We start from the raw sequence: 24,049 nt of genomic DNA on the forward strand, positions 1-24,049 counted from the left end.
AATTATCTTGTGTTTAGTGATTATATTTCGAAAAATAATTACTTTGTTTCACATAAACAAAAACCGTTCTCAAACTCAAAAAACATTCAAACCAAACTCAACATAATTCAACAAGTTAAAGTAATTTTTACAAAAAGTGATTGTTCTAAAAAAAATGAAGCGAAACACACACCAACTTGTGAAGACAAACCAACTAACATGACGGCTTGTGCTTATCCACTAGGTGGTGCCACTCCTCTTTTCAAAACCCCTTAACCCTACACAATACATCACCTAGAACTCTTAAATATAAAGATTTTTAAACATGGTAAATGAAATAAGAGAGAGAGAGAGAGAAAAGGGCACAGTAAGTAAGTAAGAAAAACAAGTGTTTGTACTATTACTATGACTATGTGATAATTTTGATGTTATGAGAGAGTCACAAGACCACAGAGCCCAAAAGATTCCCCAGTAAAACTGGCCACTTTTGTCATACGTGTGGGCATCTACCCCTACTTTTAGATCTGTGTATGTATGTCCTTTCCTGTCAAGGAGAGAGATTAACTAATGCTGTATCTATAGATTTTTATATAGATATAGTGAGAGAAAGTGGCATCACTCACATGGGTAGGTGCTGGTGGGTAGGACCCATTCACAACCTGGCAATATATAAATGTTAAATGGCCCACTTGCAGTGTCAGCAACACCCCCATGTGATCTTGTGCCCTTCTTCTGGGCCCCACACCCTTCTTTCCCCCCCTCCAATAATGGCAAAAATTTCTGATTACACCACCATTGTTTTTTTGTTCAAATTCAAACCCCTTATTTTTAAATCATTAGTTATCATGGTAGTTTTGTATTTATTGTGTAACAAACTCAAAATTACACCTTTTAAGTACAAAGTGAGTAAGCAATAAAAATAAGGTGGTTAATAGTTAAATACTCCTCTAGTGATAATATTCGTTAGATAATTTCATATATTTGTAATGCCAAAATCTCTTTATAAGAATATCTCCCAAATGAGCTATACACATGTTGAGCTTGAATAATTGGAGGAACAAAGAGACAAATTCTCATCTTTAAGAAATCAAAATGATTAAAGACAGAGAGAGAAAGAGAGAATAACTAGAAAGAGGCAAAAACAAAAATAAGAAAACAAATTAAGCTCTAAAAATTAAAGAAACTCACTTTTGATTCATTCTTCCTTTTTTTTTTTCTAAAATCTTTCTCTTTTCTTTGTCTTCTGGTAATCTAAGGAGGGGTTTCATAACTCTGTGTAACAACTAAGTAGAGCAGTGATACAAGTACAAACATAAAATCTGCAACAGAAATATTGGAACTTTAAAAAACAAAAAAAAAAACACCCTTCCCAGCTACTAATATAATAAGATTAACAAATTATACATGTTCCTTTTTTTTCTCACTCACTCACTCCTGGCCTTGAAACTCAAATTTCCCATCATGGGGTAGGTGGGATTTGAATCAATCAGCCTTGTAGTTATACAAACTCCAACTTTAATTTGCATGCATGCTCTCTTTTCTTTCTTACTGAGTTATGCTTCAGCTGTACATTAATATAAGGACTTAGAATTTAGAAATTTTACCTGTGATGGCAACATAGGACACTAAAGAGGATATCTTCTAATAACTACTACATCATCCTCCAATGATAAAGGGAGGGGAATAAAAGATAAAAGAAGAAAATTACACTGCCAGGAGTTACACTACTACACATTGGAGACTCTTGATTCCTTTTTTTTTTAACTGTGTTATTTTTTTTAGACCTGTGGTTCAGCTTACTACAGAAATGAAAAAGAAGAAAAGAAAAGAAAATGGTACAATAATGCTACCAAAAGAAAAGAAGGAACACATGCCCCACTTTCCTTTACTGAAACTGCTTTTTACGTATGCATTTTGTATGGTAGTAAGTAGTATAGTATTGATGATTGATGGTGATGGCCACGGTGCTGGTGATTCTCTACAAGATTTGTTTTTGTGTTTCTTCTCTTCCTGCAAAATCATATTTGGAACCATATAAAAGATTACTTAAATTCAACAAGGTAATCTCCAAATCAAGAACTTGGTCTTAAATAAAATGATCCCAAGTTATTACCCGAAAATACTCGGGGAACGGGGAACTAAATGCCGATGGCGCCGCCGGTCCCGGCTAACATCCCAATAGTTCCATGGCCAGAAGAGAACCTAAAGTTTCAAAACATATTCCAAAGTTCAAAACTTTATTAATGGTTACTGAAATTCGTGGCTTAAATAAATGTAACATCAGTAGTTGAGTACCTAGGTATTTGGCAGTTAAAGGATTTGAATGAACCCATGTCAAGAGCAGATGCTGATGGAAGTAGAGAGCTAGTTCCAAATTTGGAGTTGGCAGAAGAAGCTGAGGGATCTGCATCAATGGCCTCATTAGGTCCATTGTTGAAGGCAGCCATGTAATCTCCAACAGCAGCTTTTGTAGGTGAAGCAAAAGGGCTATCAGGGAGATTATGCTCCAAACTGCATTTTATTCATACAATAATATTTAACTACTTTAATTAAATAAAAAATAAAAAAGGGAAGACCTGAATAAATGCACAAAATTTTTGTGCATGGACTAAAAGAGGGAATTTGATGCAAAAAAGAAAATAAAGGCCTTTTTGCTATTCTTGTAGTACCCTTTTGGTAATTATTCTAAATGAGAATAAAATTCTATACCATTCTTGTAGATCACTGTCTTCATGACTTGAACTTTGCTTGCCATTGCCATTGCCTTCACTATATCCATTCTCTCCATTATTGGTTCCAACTTCCTTGCCAACAGATATGTTGACTGTCTGTTGACCAATAACCGAAACCGGTGCCGTGCTACTTGGAGCAGAAGCTGATCCATTCTCTGTAACAATCAAAACAGCATAAATATGTGTACACCAACAAATTTGTAGCTGCAAGCAACGGCATTGTGTCGTGTGTGCACATATACATACCCTCCGGCGAATCCGGGGTGCCGTGAAACGAATGATGAACAAGGGTTTGGTTGAACATGTTAGGAGAGTGTGTTGGGGATGGTATCGGACTTCCGGCGGAGAGGGCGCGATGATGGTGCTGCTTCTTGATGTCAAGGAGCTGCAGACCCATCAACCTCCTACTTTGGAGCTCAAGAGCTTGCTGCAAATCAGCCTGCTCCTCCATCTTCCTCCTCCAAAGCATGTCTTGAGTGTTGTAGAACATTCTCCCTCCTAAAAACACACCAAATTTTTGCCAATTAAGGACTAATAAGCTAGATTACAAATACCAAAAGAAGGTTATATATATGAATGCATTATGAATCTACCTAGTTGGAGATCATATTGGTCTCTAGCATCTAGTCCAGTAGGAGTGCCACAAGGTGAAAAATCCCTATCTACCTGTTGCTGTTGCTTCCTACAAAATCAAATTCAAAATTCAAAGCATTATTGTGTGAGACAATTAAGAAAGAAAGAAAAAAAAAAGATAAGAAAAGACTATAGAAGAATGAGTAGGTGCCTGTACTTGTCTGGAACTTTGCCCTTCTCCTTGTAAGGCTTAACAAGCACTCTTGCATCACACACAAAATGAGGGTTCCCTTTTGAGAGAATGAGCTTCACAGTCTCCGGATAAACGAATGTAACAAATCCGAACATGCGCTTCTGCTGGTATGGGATTCTCACATCTTGAACTGGCCCATAAATGCTTCAAGTTTGAACAACAAAAAGACAAGTCATGAAGTGAGTATAGCAAATTTGAAGTTTGAAAAGAGTAAGCTAAGTAGCAACAAAGAAGAACCTGAAGTAGTTGGAAACATCTTCCTCTCTGAAAGTGCTGTCAGCTGGGAAAGTCAAATAGATCTGCCTGGAAGCTGGGTTGACCATGCCAGGGCTGTTCAAAGAGAAATCACTCCTTTCAAGCCTCGATCTTCCGAATTTGTGTAAGTCCTCGCTCATCATCAAAGCCGCAGCCGCAGCCCTATTAGCAAATTATGCAAACCATTATTAGAATTCAAGTTGTTGATTAACTTGAGTACATGAGAAATTAAAACCTCACCTTTGAGTATCATTTTGCTGCTGCTGCTGCTGTTGTTGTAAGAGGAAATTCATGCACTTTGAAGAGTAAGGAAAGCTTGAAGATGCCATGAGTTGAAGTCTTTGTTGCTGAGCAGTTTTAGATCTGAGAAGTTCATGACACTGCTCCATCATCTCAATCTTGCTTGGAGAACCAACCATTGCAGCAGCAGCAGCACCATCAGCTTCTCCAAGTCCACCACCATGGAGGAACCTGCAGCTAGTGCCATTCTTGCAGTACCCTCTAGCAAAGTAAAGACAAGGCTTCCAACCAAACCCGGAATTGGGATCCTCCGAAGCCAAACAAGCATCATTCACTGAACAACTTCTCCTATGAAGAGGCCCTCCCCAGCCATAAGAAGGGAACAAAGAGGGGTCACCAGCACCAGTAGGACTAGAAGCCATGTCTGAGTGAGGGTAGAACAAATCATGGCTCTTGTTATGGTGTGAACCACCACAAGCAGCCGCAGCAAGAGTAGAATTTGGAGAACCATCATTCAAGAATGAAAGCTGGTCCTGTAACTGGTACTCATCAATTGGATCTGACCCTCCATTTGCATAAAAGGGTAGAGAAGATGAAGTTGTGGAAGAAGAACCAACAACCAAGTTGTTAGGACTCATCAAGTCCTCAGGGTTTTGAAGGTCAGACATGGCAGCCCAAGAAGCTGAAGAAGAAGAAGAAGGGTTTGGTATGGTTAGAGCAGGTGGAAGGTTCATCCCACTACCAAGCCTTGAAGAAGAAGAAGTTGAGTTCTGCCTTGAAATGTTAACCGGGTTGGTAGAAGCTGAAAGAAAAGGTGATGGAGATGGTGGAGTTGAAGGTGTAGGAGGAGAGTTTGAAGGTAAACCTAAGTCTTTTCTAGCTTTGGAAATCACAGAGTGAAGTAAAGCTTCTGGTCCAAATGCTAACCTAATCATCTCCTTCTCACCATGGTCTTGAATCAGAAGAAGACCCATGATTTTTGAAGCGTTTTCAGGGTCCATGCTTTGGATCCTTGAGAACACTATCCTAGTTGCTTCGTAACCATCCATGGCAAACCAGCAAACAAGGGAAAAAGATTGCTACTTTCTTCCACAAAGACAAACTTTCAACTCACCCCACTTCTAAAAATCCAATTTTTATGTGCGTGCGTGTGTATGTAACACTCTCTCTCTTTCTCTTTCCCCCTCTCTCTCTCTCTATTACAAGTAAAGTTTCTTTCTCAACCACACACAAGAGCTACCTACCAAGTTGAGATGAGTGGTGGCACAGTGTGTTTCTTTCTCATATTCTTCCTGCAAAAAGAGGCACACAAAGAGAGAGGGAAAAAAAAAGCTAAGTTAAAAGAAGAAAAAGAGAGAGAGAGAGAGAGAGAGGAAGATGATGATGAAGATGAAGAAGTAGTAATAGTAGTAAGTAGTAGTAGAGAGGGGGGAAAAAGTGAAGTGTTAAAAAGGAGTATTCTCGTGTGGTTGATTAATATGGAGTAGGAGGAAGAAGGTGATTACAGTTTACCCTTTGATTAATAAAAGAGGGAGAGATAGAGAGAGGGACATAACATGGTGGTTGAATTTCTCTATAAAGAAGTAATGAGTGCTAAAGTTGCAGAAACAAAATAAACAAAAAAACAAAAACAAAACAAGTTACCCTTTTTTTCCATTTTTATTTATTATTTAAATCATTTATATTACAATTAATAAGCTCCTTCTAAATCCAAAACTAAATGTCAATCAAAATCCCCCCTTTTTTCCAAATTGAATATGAAATATAAGAGTAAGGCCTTACCCAATAAAGGATACATATATATATATAAATATATAGTGACTAGTGTTGTGTTTGAAATGAAGAGAGATGAAGGGTGAGTTTATTAGTTCAAAGATAGAGAATGGGGTGGTCAAAGAGAGTGATTATTATTACTAGAAAAGCCAAACCACCGCCTTATTTAAAACCTGGTGACAGATGCAAATGCAAACAAGTTGATGCAGTTGCAGTAACAGTTGCAGAATGCAGAAGATGGGTGCAGTTGTTGCAGAAACAACAACAATAACCATGAATGTGAATTTCCCGTCGATGCCCCTTGAATCCACAAAGCTTGTGAGTGAGTGAATGTCCTTTGAGAGGATGGTAAAAGGCAAAGGACGACGAGGACAACAACAACATCATCAACAACAACCAACAAGCGCGAGACGCCGTGCGTGTGCTCCTGTCTCCTTGTATTTGGAGATAAAAATATACCTCCTCTTACTTCTTTCAATAACCCCCACAAAAATAACCAAATTCATCAATTCTTTTATTATTCAATACACACTAACTAAATCAGGTAATTTTTTTTTTATCTAGTTTACTCTCTGAATTTTGTTATCCCATGTCAAAATTTTCTTATATTTATAATATAAAGAAAATTATTATATAAATTATGAATTATTTATCAATTTAATTGTTAAAAATTGATATAATTCCAAGCTATTTTTTTTAGATATTAATTAAATTTTTGTGTAATACTCAATTATTAAATTTTTATGATATTTTTTAAAATTTTAAAAAAATATTTTAAAATTTAATAACTGAGTATTACATCAAAGTTTGGTCAATATCTAAAAAAAATTACGACAATTCCATCGTACAAATTGATTATGTAAAATTTCATAAAATCTTGAAATAATTTTATATTTTCTAAATTTTAAAATAACTGTTACTGAATTCATCAAATTCAATTTCAGCGAGTACATACATCCTTACACAACTAATAAGAAAGTGAAAAAAAGAGTTGGGTTATTATTTCTTGAGAATTTATTCAAATATCAGTTCAATTGAGTTTATCACTATTTAAATTATGAGTAAGATGATTAATTGAAAAGAAGAAAAATACTAAAGATAACATGTTTTAAAAATAAGAAATAATATATGAAAAACAGCTGTTACTATTTAACTTCATCTACTAATCTAATGTCTTAAACTCTTTGATAGCTATTTAATCCAATGAGTTATAACTCAAATGGCATAGTCTTCCTATACTCAATTAAGAGGTTGCGGGTTCGAATCTCCTATATTTGGTAAAAAAAAAAAAAAAAAAACTCTTTGATAGCTATTTATTCATACTTTTCCTAATGTAATGTAAGTATGTCAAATTATTGCTCTTAACTATAGTTGTAGTTTAATGACTCAAGTTCAACAACTCTCTTAATTAGACTAATCACGTTAATGGAATGAGAATTCATGATAAGACCACATAAACAAGCACTTTTTTCGGCAAGATATACTTTAATTTATGACAATTTGTTTGTTTAGCTTGTTCTAATATATGAGCTTAGATTTATCAATTACAAACATTTTAGGTTCATTATTGCTCCTAAAAAAGACATTAAAAAAATCAAATAATTACATAATATATTAAATCAAAAAAATAAAAGACGAACAAAAATTCAAGAGAATAAAATAAAAAAACCAGTATTTAGTGGGATAAATTAATAACAAAAATTAGAATAGATAACTTTCAAATATAATTAAACTAAAATTAAAAGAAATATTTATTAAAACTAAAACCAAAAAACATATATATTTTATAGGAAAAAAAAAACTATAACGAGTAGTATAACAAAATATGAGAGAGTAGATATTTGAAAAATATTTCTCTTTTCACATTTTGTCTTGTCGCAATATGTGGGGCTAATTGCTAAGAAAATATTAAGGCCTGGGTATACTATTTGTGAATATAGGATACATGATAAGACAGTCACCAAAAAAAGGATACATGATAAGATACTACATTGGTTTACCATTTATATTTAGATTTAGATCGAATGGTTTGGAATAAATTTAGTGTAAATAGATATGGTATTTTACATTTTATATTATATTGTACATGTTTAAATTACAGTCTAATTTTTCTAATTATAAAATGTTGTTAAAGTATAAATATACCTACATTATATTTTACTTTTGTTACAGTGTTTGTAACTTATATTCTAAAGATTTTTATTAATAAAATTCTAATTTTAAACATTTTTATAATAAAAAATATAAATAAACTTTTGGTTCTTACAAAATTAGAATATATATATTACAAAGATAAAGGATTTTATTTCATTATTTAATATAGAGTAAAGTATCGTTTTTGTCCCTAATGTTTGGGGTAAGTCCTATTTGTGTCCCTAACGTTTAAATCGTCCTATTTGTATCCCTAACGTTTATAAAAGTGATTCAATGTTATCCTACTATCAATTATACTAACAAATCAGATTCTATTTTTCAATTATTCTCACTTGGATGTATTCATTCTCAATTAGGTATTACTTGGATGTGTTTGATTTTAATATTATACCCACTCTTTGTGTTTAGATTCAATTATCTCCTTAGAAAAGTGAATTATGTAAATGTTATAGGAATTAGTTTCAACTTTTGATGAGCTATTTTTCGGAGTGGATCATCGATTCTATCCCAGACATTTGTATTCTAACTTCAAAAAAAGATTTTTAAAACTCAAACTAAAGCGTTCATGATGTGTAATTACCAGCAGGATAACATTAAATCATTTTTACAAACGTTAGGGATACAAATAAGACGATTTAAACGTTAGGGACACAAATAGAATTTACCCCAAACGTTGGAGACAAAAACGATACTTTACTCTTTAATATATAAGCCATTGAAGTAAAGACATCATAAACAATATTTAGGGAGGACAATAGAATAGGATAGAATGGGTATTTCAATATCAACATCTGTTCCAAATATTAATTATTTGTCTGTCTCATTATTCATAGGTATTTTATTTATCACTTTAAATTTATACTCATAGGTATTTTACGTCTCATACTCGTCTTGTATTCAAACATGATATTTTTTTGTCTTTTTTAATAGCATTTTTTTTTGTATAAAATATAGGATAAACCATAAAAGATATATTCGAATTATTTTTGTACGGATAAAATTATCTTTAAATTTTAATATCAAAAAAATATTTTTAAATAATTTAAAAACATACCAAAAATACTTATTTGTGATAAAAAAAATGTTCTACTAATGAAAAAGTGTGATATAACTTGCTTGTTAATGTTTGTTAATGTTAAAGATTCATTTGTCACATAAAAAGTTCTGTTTATCACATTACTTTTTCTGTTAATGTAAAACATCTTAGTTTATAAGTATGTATTTTGTCACGTTTTTAAATAATTTAAATATATTTTTGTTAATGACAAAATTTAAAAATATTTTTGTCATCGACAAAATAATTTAAGTATTTTTTTATAATTTATCCTAAAATATAACCCATGGTCTATAAAAACAAAATATGAAGTACTAAAAAAATTATGTAAGTTCTAAATATAATTAAAATCATTACATTACAAATTATAAACAATCTTAAAAGAAATCAAATTCATCAAAGTTAAATTTATCAAATCCGATAATTCGTTTCAAATATTTATTTATGTATGTTCGAAGGGAATACGAGACATATACAAGAAAAGACAACCATTTTTTATACCTATTTCACACCGAAACAAATACCATCAAGTATCTTTCGTATCCGTTTTAAAACTCAATCAATAGTTAAAAAATTGGTTTCAAAAATGTTAGAACAAATTAAATTAGGTCAAATTTTGTTATTCTCAATAATACTAATGCCTCTTAATTTTTTAATTAATATTTTAAATCATAATTTCATATTATATTAAATTTATTAAGATGAAAAAATAAATACGTAAAAATGATTAAATAATATAAAATCACATTTTATAAAAATCAATTAAAATAAAAGTTAAAAAGTATATTTTTTGTCCTTAAAATTTGACAAAAGTTTTAAAAATATCCATAAGTTTTATTTTGTTTCAATTTTGTTCCAAAAGTTTTCAATTTGCATAAAATATATCATTGACGGCTAAATTTTCAAAAAAATTTAAAATTAATCTAACAATAATACATGAAAATTATGCTTAATTTGCTTGTATTGAGAGTTGTTCTTATGAAATTGTTATTGAATTGGTCTTAAATTTTTTGAAAAAATAGCCGTCAGGAGTATTTTTGATACAAATCGAAAACTTTTAGAATAAAATTAAAACAAAATAAAATTTAGGAATATTTTTAAAATTTTTGTCAAATTTTAAGGACAAAAATTATACATTACCGTATAATATAATATTAGTGGTGGTTGTTTGAGGGGATCTAGATCTATGTTTGAGATAGAAAATTGCAAAATATATAGACTTCACTTGGCTTGGCCTTTGCCCCTCCCCACCCCTAACCTCTGACACGCTCTCTGTTCTCTGAATAGGAAACTCGCTCTGCAGGAGTGTGGTGTTCACGCTCCAAGCTAATCAGTGTAGTGCGTGGACCCTACCATTCACGTTATTATCAATCACCATTCATTGGAGAGTGGTGACCACGCTCTCTTGATTGCCTCATCATGTGTCTTTCTTCCGAGGACAGAGTAGTCAATGCCTCAATCAACACCCTCCCTTCCCTGTCTTTTCTCTCTCCATCTTTAAAGCTACTATATTACTAGACCAAATATACTTCATAATTAGTAATCACCAATTAATTATTCATATTTAAAAATATAAATTAAAAATATATTATTAAATTATTAAATTAAAAAAATTAAACTGATAATTAAAAATAATAATAATAAATAATAAATTATATTAATCCTTTAGTATTTTTCTAACAAAAATAATAGTGATAACAATCAAAATAATCTTTATTTTTAAACAAATGAATTATTGTTATTCAATAAAAAAAATATAAGTCTTTAAAAATTTTTAAAATTCTTAAACTAATCCCTGCATATAGATGAATAATATAATGCAGAGACTAATTTGCATAACAAAATAAAAATTTGAAAGACTAGTTTGATAATTAAATTTTATTAAACGCTAATTAAATGTCGTACTATTTTTGAAGATTTAATCAGAGTATTACTCTTAATATTTTAATAAAATAAATTAAATTATTTAATTATAATCACTATATTAATAATAATTATTTTCTGGTGTCTATTAGCAATAATCATTTTTTAGGTAACATTTCTATTTTTCAAATTTATTTCTTAACATATATTCCCTACTTTGAAAAAATGAATACCAAGGACCATTAAAGGTCCGTTTGGATAGGTTCATAAGTGACTTTTTTTAACTTTTAACTTATAAAAATGTGTGGTATTAATGTCTGGTACAATTTTTAAAATAAAATTATAATTTTTTAAAAAGTTATTTTAGTACTTAAGGAGAAGTTAAAAAAATGACTTTTCTCCTAATAAAAAATATTTTATCACTTTTAGAACTAAAAAACTAAATACAAAATAACTTATTTATAAACTACTTTTAATATAAGCATTTATTGTTTAAGCTATTTTTTTAAAAGTAACTTAATTAAGTTGTTTATCCAAATTAGACCTGAGAAGTATAAATTAAGCAAAAGGACCAATTGTGTTTAAATTATTAAAAAGGATTAAAATGAAATTTAATTATATAGAAGGACTTGGTAGATATAAATACTCCTGATTTTGTTCAACTAAACATTTACCAAATTTATTCCAATATTCTATGTCAGTGGCTGTTGATGAAACAATGAATTGGTTAGGCAAAAATTAAGAAAAGTGAATAATATAAAATACGCTAATTTTTTTAGTGTTCCTTGTCACAGTAAATTTTAAAAATTTATATTTAACAGTATTTAACTATTTATATAATATTTTAAAATATTTGATGAGAATATTTTAGAAAATTTAAAAAAAATATAAATGTATATAAAAGTATATAAATAATCTAAGAGTATTTAGTGACACTTAAGGAAATAGCAAAAAAGGTTGAGATGACTCTTAGTTCTTTAAAGAATTTTGTGAATTTTTCAATACCACCTATGAACAATTTCAAAACAGTTATCAAGATCGATTTGTAAAGGAAAACAAATATAGTACCTATATCATACTACGATATAGTATGCGTCATGAAAAAATGGTATTCATGAATGGTTCCTAAGTCTCAAAAGCCAAAGGAATTCTAATACTCTCGACCCATTCAAGAAATGTTTTAAGAAGGGGGAGATGATATATTTAGTTTTACTACAAGAGGAGTCAATATTTGGGAGAAGTTGTTCCCCCCAAAATCAAGGAAGTCCTTAAAAAAAATAAGGATGTGATGCCTCTCAAGTTGCTAAAGTAACTACCACCTAGAAGGAAGGTGGACCATAATATTAAATTGGAGTTAGAAGCGAAGCCGTCTGTCTCAGCACCATACAGGATGGCAATCATTTCCATGGTCGAAGGAGACATTATACGCATCATCAAAGAAGAGTTACAAGAAGATCCATTAGCCACGAAATTGGTGGAGTTGGTTAGAAAATGACCTTCTCTACACCAAAAGAAAAAGACTATACGACCCCAAATGAAAAAATCTGACAAGAAAGTTAGTGAAGGAATGCCATGACACTAACTGGGCTGGTCATCAAAGGCAACGAACATGGTCGTCAAACTCACGAGTTAACTCGTAAACTCGCGAGTTAACTCGTAAACTCGTACGAGTTTACGAGTTTAGGTAGTGGAATCGAGTTTACTCGGACACAAACTCGTTTCTGGGTAGACTCGGGTTGACTCGGCTAGACTCGGATAAAATCGCTCAAACTCGCGAGTTTGTTAGCGAGTCAGCGAGTTTGAATTCGTTGCCCATTTTCGCCAAAACGTCGTCGTTTTGGGCAAAAAAAAAAAACCTACAGCCTATAGCTAACTCAAACCCAGTAAGTGTAACCCTAATGGCCTAATTCGAAACCCTCAGTCCCTCACACTCCAGTGACTCCACCAAGCCCTCACGGCCTCACTGCTCACTCTCTTCTTCTCCAACGTCGCTGAGTGGCATCTACCGGTGCCGTTGTCTGCGCCGCCACGCAGAGGTCAGACTGCAGACGGATCCCTCATCCCTCACCTTGTCGCCACGCCTCGCCTCATCCCTCACCGCTCACCCCACGCAGAGTCGCAGAGACCACCACATAGTGAAGGACCACCACCACCACGCAGAGTCGCAGTCTCGCAGAGCCCACCACCACACAGAGTCGCAGAGCGCCAGAGCCCACCACCACGCAGTGAAGGTTCACCGCCCCTGTTCTGCCCTCGTCGGCCGTCCCACTCCTCCGTGTTCTGCTTGATTGCGTTTGCCTCCCCTCCCCTGTTCGTCGCCCTTGTTCAGTTGTTCTTCACTACCGATCTGCTTCAATACTACCGATCTCCAAGGTAATTTTGTTAAACTAATTCAAATGCTAATAATTTTGGTATCAATTATTCAATTCTGCAATTTTATTAAGGCCCTGATTTGCGTTTGATATGTTGAAAAAAAAATTAAACTGCTGCTACTTCAATAAGTTAGTAAATTGATACTGCTTGCCTGCTTCTGTGCTTCATGCTTCATGCTTCATGGTACTAAACTGATGCTGCTTGCCTGCTTCTGTGATTTACTGGTTGTCTGGTTAAGTGGTTTTTTTTGTTAATGTGTCTCAGTGTCTGAATATCTGACTAGTTAATGTGTCTGCTTCTGTGCTTCATGTTTTTATTTTTACAGTGGTTTACTGGTTGTCTCAGAATTTGGCTAAGTTTTTAATTGTAATTTGCAATGTGCTCTCCTCCTTAATCCTTATTCTCTTAATCAGTGCTTGTTTAAATGAAAATGTATATGTTGTGTGATAATGTGAGTATTGGAGTGCTGATTAAGTCTTCTGAATGTTGAAAATTTTTCATCCTTTGAACATTATTGTTGTAAGTGTAGCTGAAACTAGTGTTAATTATGAATTTAGTTAGTGGATAATCTGAATTTGAATTTAGTTAGTGGATAATCTGAATCTGAATTTATTTGTTATTTGTTAATAGAGGAAGAAGATGAACATGTGAATGATGATGATGATTTTGTTGGCCTTATTGAACCTGAGCCTGAAAGAAATGATGTTTCTGATGAAGATGGTGAAGATGATGATGTTGATGCCATGGAAGATGAAGATATTGGAGGATTTGAGTTTTAGAGTTTATTAGAACATTTAATTATTGACTTGTTTTTTTTTGTGTTTTGGTTGTGTCTTATGAAGCTTTGATTGTGTGTTTTATGTTGAACTAGATACATACTTGTGAAGGATTTAAATGTGTGATCCAGAGTACTTGTTGAGTTGTTGTAACTTGTAATTGTAGTATTAATGTATTATGTTAATTTATTATGTAATTTGATGTTGAAATTGTTAAGTTTGAATGTCTATATTTGAGTAAATATATATATATATATATATATTTCTTTATAAAAAATGTATAACAGGTAAACTCGTACGAGTCGAGTCTAGGTTAACTCCACGAGTTTACCTAGACTCGCGAGTTTGACAACCTTGGCAACGAAGAACCTTGGCGCTCATTGAATATTCTTATTATTGTCCTCAAATGAGGGATGAAGTTGAGAGTTATGTGAAGACTTGTCTTGTGTGCTAATAAGATAAGATTAAAAACAAAACACCAAGCGAGTTGTTGGAACGTCTGCCTCCGCCAGAGCGACCAAGAAAAAGTGTCTCTCTAGATTTCATCTCTACCTTACCAAAGTTCTTCGAGTGGTTTGGATCTATCTTCATAGTAGTGGATCAACTCTCGAAGTATGCTACTTTTATACATTCCCCTACTGATTGGACTGCAGAGGAAGCAGTACGATTATTTTTTGAGAATGTGGTGAAGTATTGGGGATTGCTTAAGAGTATTACCAGTCATCGAGATCTACGCTTCATAGGACGACTATGGACAGAGCTGTTTAAACTACTTGGATCTATCCACTTCTCGACAAGCTTTCATCCTCAAACTGATGGGTAGATTGAGAGAGTAAATACCCTATTTGAGTGTTATTTGAGACATTTTGTAAGCGCTAATTAAAATGATTGGACAAAATTTTTGGGCATTGCTTAATTTTCATACAATCCGCAAATAAGCGAGTCCATAAAAAATAGTCCATTCGAAATCGTGACTGGACAACAACTACTTATACCACACTTTCTTTCTTCCTCTTTCTTAAGGAAGAGCTCCAAAGCCTATCATATAGTCAAGTCTTTGAAAGAACAAGTAGATGTCGCTCGTTCTTATCTTTGACAAAGTTGCAAAGAAAATGAAGAAGTGGGCGGACAAGAAGAGAAGACACGCTAGTTATCAAGTGGGAGATAAGGTAATGATTGAACTTCTTTCACAATAATTCAAAGCCTTTCGCAAGGTTCATAAGGGCTTGATCCGTAAATATGAAGGGTCATTTACGATCATTAGGCATGTTGAGGAGGTTGTTTACAAAGTACAACTATGAAGATCCATCCCCTCTTCCATGTGAGTATGCTTAAATCATCATATCATAGAGACCAAAAGGAACCGAGTAGAGGTGACTCGAGTCGTGCTCTACCCATAGGTATTACATCCTTTGATAACGAAATCGAAAATATTTTAGCTAATCGTATTATGAGATGCAGAGGAGTACCACCAAGTATTTAATACTTGATCAAGTGGAAAGAACTCCCAATAACAGAGACTACCTGAAAAACTCATAAAGATCTGTGACAATTTCAATAACACTTAGAGCGCTATCATGAATAGAATGTTTGCATAATAGGTGACAAAGAATGTCACGATAAATTATAGAAGGTTATATTTAACGGTATCTGTACAGTATTTTAGAGTATTACTATTTGAGAATGTTATAACTTAGATAGTTTCAAAATATTCTAGAAGGCCTAGAAGGTTATAGAATAGTATGGAATATCTAAAAGTATTTAAAAAAAATGATAGGATAGATATTTATAGTGAAAGTTTTAGATGATCATTGTTAGTTAGATTTAATCCTAATTATCAATTGAGGAGGTGGATGGCTATAAATGAGGGTGAGAATTAGAGTTTGGATGTGTGAGTCATTTATAACAAACATTTAAATAATAAAATATTTTTTCTATCAAAATTTTCTTTTTTTTTGTGTTCTTAACTTTCTTGCTAAGTATTGTTGAGGCTAACTTGATATTAACTAAAAAAAAATTAAATAAATTTGAGTACCAGTATAATAATATTGAAGTGTTTTTAAAATCGTGACATTCTGTTGTTGATCCTCAGCTATATCTAACCTAATAATCACCAAATTATTTTTTAGTATTCCTCGTCATCCGTCCATGTACGAAGATTTGGCAAATAAAACTTCAAAAAATATAAAAAACAAGGAGATCAAATTATTTATTTTACATCTTTAGAAAATTTGGAGATTACTTATGTATTTTTTAACCCTTTTTTTCTCCTTTAACTTCCACACTTTGTGAGAATATACGATGATTTTGAAAATAAGATCGAATTAATCGATTCAATTAGGTTAATCAAAAATCAATTATCAATTATTAATTTTAAAAATATTTAAAAGATAATAAAAATTAATTTAAAATTATTTTATTTTATATTTATTAATTATTTTTAAAATAAATGCATAGCGTTAAATATAATAAATATATAATGTTAAATATTATATATATAAAATTATAAATATTAAATTAAATAAAAAAATTTTATATTATTTTTTTAATTTGGTCTTTTACACACACATGTACACACACATTTTTCATTCTTTCTCTCATAAAGATAAATATTAAAGAAAACAATCATAATAAATATATACTTAAATTAGCTACTAAAATTAGTTATTAGTATAAAATATATATTAAAATATAATATATATTAAAAATAAATAAAATAATATATAAATATATTAATAATTAATTTTATTATATAAATAATATTTTCATTTAAAATTTATATTTAATTTTTTATCGAATCATATTGTTAAGTATGATTTTTTATTATGCAATATCATCTTCACGTGTTTATTTTTTTACTCTTTTGAAATGGATATGATATGAAATTACACTCATCAATACCAATTAATTTTTTTTTTCGAAAAAATCTATTTCCTTTCTATTTTATTTACATATATTAATAAAAGATTAGTTAATAATTTGACCATAAATATCTCGAACAGAGTATGTGCCTTTATTTTCTTTTAATTTTGGTATAATTTATACTACTCTTTTACTTTATATAGGTATATTTATTTATTTTGGATAATTATGGTATCTACATAACATGTTTAACTCTTTTTTATATTTTATTTTATCAACATAATAATTAAAGAAAATATGATGAAAGTTAAATACATAACTTTAAATTCAAAAGAAATATATAAAGACAATTTTATTATATGTTAGTTGATAGGTTATTTATCTTCTAAATTATTGTTTCAAACATCTTTTAGCTTCTGTTAAAAAAAAAAAAAAGAGTACTGATAACTACTATTTTTTTATATATATATATCAAGGCACATTGGGTACGATTCTTAAAACATTTTCCTGTTTAAGAATTAAGGGACTAATAAAAATATTATTTTATTATTTATTTTTAATTAGTGTAAAATATTATTTTAATTTCTAATATTTGAACTAAATTTTAATTTAATCCATAATATTTTAAATATTATATTTTAATTTTAAAAATTTTTAAATAAATTTAATATTATTTTACTGTTAAATTTAATTCGAATAATTAACAATTTTTTTTTTACATTAATAATTATTCGTGAGTCAATTTTATTTATATACTGAAATCGAACTTTATATTAACTTTTAACTATAATAATTATTATTGTGTTAATTTTATCTGTGAAACAATAATTAAATCTATTTAAAATTCAATCCAAACATTAAAGACTAAAATAATAATTTGTCGTTGTTAATTATTTATCAGGGACATGCAAGTTCTTGCTTCTCTCATATGATCTTCTTCCATACTCTACTCTCTTCACAGTTCATCTAAGTATACTTAATTAATTAATTTAGTGAAATTAATTAATTTATTTACAGTAGTAGTTGTGTGATGATGGTTACGTGATAATATAATGTATGTAATTATATGTAAGAAAAAGAGAGAAGGTTTCTCACTTTCTCTAGTTGGTATAAAATTACAAAAGGGTTATTATAGGGTTTTGAATTGAGATAAGAAGAAGAGGGGTAGCCTTCGGTTATGCTGCATTATTTTGCTTTCTCACTTGTCGTTTTTGTCATACCCCACATAAACAAATCTCTCTCTCTCTCTCTCTCTCTCTCTCTCTCTCTCTCTCTCTCTCTCTCTCTCTCTCTCTCTCTCTCTCTCTCTCTCTCTCTCTCATACATGTATATTTTAGTCTTTCCAAATCTCGGCGCCCAACTCATATCTCCATATATATAATTTTTTAATAATGTTATTGTCATACTTGTCTTAATAACAACTACATTTGTATTCTTTAATTGTGTAAGTAATAATAGTAGTTAAAAACTTCATATCAACACCTTTTCATAATTACTCGTGTAGTTTAGTTTAAAATAATTTTTATTATAATTTAAGCTCACCATCACTGCTTATATTACTGATTGTTGACAAAATATATACTATATGGTGGTGATATTTAACCATCTTATGTATGTTATACTTTTGAACTCCACTTGTCCTATATTATTTTACAGTGAAAGGCTCGAACACCTTTTTTATTCGGTCTTTCTCATTTTAAATAGGAAAAAAAATGTTATTTAATTTGTAGTTTAGAATTTTGTTATGTTATTTTTAGATATATAATATTATAATATAATTATATATTAATTAAACTGTGATTTCTACACTTTTTTATTATATCTTTTTCTATACTTAAACTCAATAAATATATTAAAGACAAACTAATAAAATAATATTAAAAAGTTTATATTATTGATACAAAAATATGAACGATAAATAAATTCCAAAAATTTTAAAAATCACAAAAATATTTTCTATTCAACCAAAAAAGTTACTTATATTAGTATAAAATTACAATTTTTTTAATCACGCTTGCAAAAATATATTTATATACTATTTATTTATCATTCGTATCCTAAAAATTACTTTTTTTCAGGAGCGATATAAACTTTGAAGGTTATTTTCATATAATTGAGCCAATATATTAAAGAAATATGAAGTTGGGAATGCAAGTAGCATTATGCTATGAAACAACTTAGTACCATTGATATGTACAAGTGAGAAAAAGGGAATGAGCAGTTCCCACATGCTGAGTGAGACTAAAAAGTTAGGGTTTGATGAATAATAGTTGGAGAAAATGTAAAAAAGGGAGAAGAAGAAGAGGCACTTATGCTATTGTTAGAGAGCTTCCCACATGGGGTGTTTTAATTTGCACTCATTCTTTATCTTTGAAGTCATACTCAACTCAATCATGCCATGCATTACACTTCAACCCCAATCTCATCTCCAGACAATATGCAAGTACAGCTAAGCTTTAAGACAATCTACAAATTAATTTATATTTATATATTTATGTATATCTCTCCCTCACTACTCTTAATTAATTGGAAACAAATATCTCATAATGATATTATTATTATTATTATTATTATTATTATTATTATTATTATTATTATTATTATTATTATTATTATTAGTAATAAATTTAGAAACACACTTACAAAATTTGTGGAACACATGTAATAATGATTTTATTATTCAACTTAGATAGATAGTATCTTATGGTGGATAGATCTCACATTTGAGTATTGATTCAAGTAATTAAAATTGTTGCATTTTAAGGGGTTACGGTTTAGTTTGTTTTGATGTTATGATTTAATCCATTATATTAATGTATATCATTATCGTTATCATTTTATTTCAATATTGAGAATCCTAATAGCTTATCCTATTATGTATTACAAAAATACTCCGAAAAAATATAAAAGATCAGTGCACCTATTTGTGTATGTTTATAAATTTTATTTTATATATTTTTAATAAAATAATCAGCTATAAATAATTAATATTTTAGAGCAAAATAATCAAATTCTTTTTATGAATAATATATATCATGGATTATATTATTGCTTCACTATATTTTCAGTTGCTTCTTCACTTTTCCTCTAGTTATAGTATGAGAAGGAAACTAAGTTGGGTTGGTCTAGTGGTTAGTTCACTAGTCCGCTTAAACAAGTGTCGGGGTTTTGAATCCTACCGCAGCAACTCATTGGTCAGCGAAAAACTCTTAATGGAGTTCAGTATCACGACGGATTAGTTCTTGACTTGTTGGGTTGAAGAACACCGTAGAAAAAAAAAATATATATATATATATATATATATATATATATATATATATATATATATATATATATATATATATATGAGAAGCATAATTAAAGAGAGCAATGGCATTCTACCGTTATTCTAGTTTGCTATGAATGTTTTGAATCATGGAATATTATAAGAGGTGAGAAATGATAAGATAATCTTGTTCCATCTAGCCAGCTATTATACTTAGCCATGCGCTTTTTATACTCCATCATTTTTAAAATAAGTACAGCTTTTATACTTTAGTTTTATTAAAAAATAAACATATTCGGATAATCTTTTAGTTTAAATTTGTTACATCTTTTAATAAATTTTAAAATAAAATATTTATTTAAAAAATTATTAGGTTTTGTTAAGAACGAGACTTTTTTTTTTTTTTTTATTTTATGGAAACGATGACACATGTAGTAAAAGGCACGTGCATATTTGAAACCACATACATGAGTTTTTAATACCGACAGATTGAAAGCTTCAAAACGACATAATTATTGCACGTGTTTATTAAGTGTGTATTTCCTGTTATAAACTTATTCGGAAAGGCTGTAGTGTGAAAATTCAAACTTACTATGACACGTTAATCGGGCCGAACAATATGATACGAAATTGAATTTACCCTTTGAAGCACCTTTATTGTTTCGTTGCGTAACTAGTTGAGTTATTTTCCTCATTTTTTATTTCTAATAATGGATGTATGCGTATCTAATATTATTATTCTAATAATGTTATATATCTAGATGGTTGGATCAATTTCAGTTTGTATTTATGTAATAAAGTTAGGAATTAGGGTCTAGTTCATCTCCTCGATCTAATTGAAGATTCAGTGTCTAAGGGTTTCTTTCTAAGAAGTTTCTCCTAAAGTCATCAAGCTCAAAAAATAAATTATTTGGGGTTTTTGCCATCCAAAATACTTTTAAAATTATTGCTATGATATTATCTATATAATTTTAAAACTACTTTAATCTCAAAATTAATCCTAACAAAGTCAAAATAATTTGAGTTACAAATTAAATAATAAAAAATATTATTTATTCTTCAAAATATCAGTCTTTAAACAATTTTTAAATTTAATCATCTATTATATTAAGAATAATGCTTTGCATCCAAGTGATTTTTCTAACCAAGTTCATCCAGGTGATTTACTCTCACGCGCCGCACCACTTACTTATAACAGAACTTCAACGTAAAACTTCCACTATTCTTTAACGTAAAGCTTCCATTCTTCGTTTCTTTTCAATGTAAAGCTTCTATTCTTCGTTTCTTTTCAACGTAAAGTTTTCATTCTTCTTTGTTTTCTTCAGATTTTCAATTTCGTTCCTCTAATTTTTTATCTGCATTTTTGTTGAATCGAACAGTGTATTATTATTCTAAATCGAATATATTATTATTCTTATCAAAACAATGAATGATACAAGTTCAAATAAGAGCAAGAGCGATTTGGATTATTCTTCTGAATCGAATCAAGTGGATGAAGTTTGATTATCACATTTTTTCGGTTCATTTGTTATTACACAATGGTCTTGTTATGATAATATTTTTAGTTCATTGTTTAACAATTTTGATTTGAATGGAATAGAATGCAATTGAATAAAGTGATAATGAATAATTTCATCATTCTTTGCTAAAATCAGTGTTATTTATTAATTTAAATATGGATAGAATACAAGAGTTTCTGAATTTGAATAATGCATATTTTTCAATTCATTTGTTATTACACAATGATCTTGTTATTATAATATTTCGGTTCACTCTTCAACAATTTTAAATAGAATAGAATGGAATTGAATAAAGTAATAATGAATAATTTTATTATTCTTTGCTAAACTTAGTATTATTTATGAATTTGAATTTGGATAGAATGCAAGAGTTTCTGAAGTCATATAATGCACAATTATACAATGGTCTTGTGTACGATAATATTTTGGTTCATTTTGCAGTCCAGATGTGTTGTCGATGAACAATTTGTCCCAAAGGTTGGGATAACTTTCAAGACACTTGAAGAAGCTAGAAAGTTCTACAAAGATTATTCCAAACTTGATGATTTTTCTACGAAAATAAGGAACACCACTCGGAAGGGAGATGAAATTAAGAATCAATCAATTACATGTAGTAGAGAGGAGAAATGGAAATCCAAAATATCTCCAACTCTGAAGACAAACCCCTCAACTGGAATAAACTATCCAGCCAAGATTATGTACATATATTGAATGACGTTGGTCTTTGGATCATTTCTAAAGTTGTTCTAAATCACTCACATCCTTGCTGTCTAGATCAAATAGAGATGCTTAAACAACACAGTGAGCTAAGCATGTTTGTGCATCGTACCATTGAAAATAACGAGGAAGCCAGAATCAGACCGAGTAAAACATATCAGTCATTTGTAGTAGCAGTGGGTGGTCATCGTGAACTAAATTTTATTGAAAAAGATGTGAAGAATTACATTACAAGAAAAGTATGGAATGTTTTTGAACAAGATGATGCCAAAGAATTTGGTAAGTAGTTATTAAGAATAAAAGAGAAGAATCATGCAAAATTTTGTTTTTGAGCCTAACCTTGAAATTGATCACTCTTCAAAAATGCATTTTGGGATCATGCAAGAAGTAAGACTGCGTATGAGTATTTTAGAGATGTTGTTTCATTTGATACAATTTACAACACAAATAGGTATTCGGTTCATAATGGATTTTTCTTCTAGTGTCCACTGCAGGTACAATTCGGTTTTTGGTTTTTTTGTCGGTCTGAATCACCACGATCAGTCGATACTTCTTGAATGTGTTTTAATAAAAAAATGAGAATATTCAGTCATTCAAATGTTATTTGAATGTAGGCTTTGTTGCATGGGAGAAAAGGCACCAAAAGGGATTCTTACCGATTAATGTGCATCGATGCAAAGGGCTATTGAGACTTGTATGCCAACAACAATTCACTGGTAGTGTATTTGGCATATCATGAAGAAGATCCCAAGTAAATTAAATGGTTTCAAGCGACATGAAGATCGAACAAAAGACGATTCATGTTATTTGGAACTCGTTTACAAAAGATGCATTTGATAGAAATTGGAATAATTTTCTCATGAAGTATGGTGTTGGAGGTAATAAATGGCTTCAGGTAACCGTGATTTCATTCGAATTAATTGATGTTGTTATTTTTTCAGTTCAAACAGGTATAACTTTAGGTTCATTTTCTTGTGTGATTTTTGAATTGTGCCCCCATTTTGCAGAACCTTTTGAAGATCATCATTTATGGATTTCAGTTTATCTTGATCATCACTTTTAGGTCAGGATGAGAAGCACACAAAGGAACGAGATCATGCATACTTTTTTTAACAAGTTTATTACGCGCAATAGCTCCTTGATTCAATTTGTGAAGCAATATGATAATTGCCTAAGAAGCAGAGAGCAAAGGGAGAGAATTTGATGTTGCAGATTTTTATATTGAGATACGATGTGCAACAAAATCACCAATAGAGACTTAATTTCAGCACGTGTATAATTTATGTTGGTTTGACGATTTGGCATTTCGATCACACAATATTTGTGAATTTGCGTCAGAATTTGAGGAATTGACTGAAATTTTGCACCAGACTTTTGATAATGTCATGGCTGAGATGCAAGAATATCAAGCAAAAAGTAAAGGTAAATGTTCATTATCTCACGTAGATACTATGTTGAATGATGTTAACGATCTCCAAAATTCTCTACGTGTTAAAATAAAAGGACATCCCAAGAATATACTGGAAATGAATTTGGAAAAAAGGATCGTAAATGCATCAAAGAAAAAGAAAAAGTCAGTTGTAAGTGAGGTAACATTGATTTGCTTTTGATCGGGAAAAAATGTGTTTGTGTATGTTAGTAAAATGCTAATACATGATTT

The 24,049-nt window shown here is 30.4% G+C and overlaps 1 protein-coding gene across 3 annotated transcripts; it reads right to left on the minus strand.

The window, feature by feature from the left end:
• Positions 1-1,153: 1,153 nt before the first annotated feature.
• On the minus strand, positions 1,154-6,291 carry LOC112737306 (zinc finger CCCH domain-containing protein 53). Of its 3 annotated transcripts, none has more exons than XM_025787146.3 (9): positions 4,033-6,291; positions 3,775-3,954; positions 3,496-3,681; positions 3,305-3,393; positions 2,958-3,209; positions 2,689-2,866; positions 2,275-2,490; positions 2,093-2,181; positions 1,154-1,989 (listed from the first exon to the last, which is right to left on the minus strand). In XM_025787146.3, the coding sequence occupies exons 1-8, from the start codon at positions 5,079-5,081 to the stop codon at positions 2,118-2,120; spliced, it is 2,214 nt and encodes a 737-aa protein (XP_025642931.1). In that variant the 5' UTR covers positions 5,082-6,291; the 3' UTR covers positions 1,154-1,989; positions 2,093-2,117. The 3 variants fall into 3 exon arrangements, with proteins under 3 accessions (XP_025642931.1, XP_025642932.1, XP_072067369.1); XM_025787147.3 differs by having other exon boundaries at positions 3,502-3,681; positions 4,033-6,268; XM_072211268.1 differs by lacking the exon at positions 1,154-1,989 and having other exon boundaries at positions 2,092-2,181; positions 4,033-5,909.
• Positions 6,292-24,049: the final 17,758 nt, after the last annotated feature.

This window comes from Arachis hypogaea, chromosome 13 (assembly GCF_003086295.3).
Source record: "Arachis hypogaea cultivar Tifrunner chromosome 13, arahy.Tifrunner.gnm2.J5K5, whole genome shotgun sequence".
Lineage (NCBI taxonomy): Eukaryota > Viridiplantae > Streptophyta > Magnoliopsida > Fabales > Fabaceae > Arachis > Arachis hypogaea.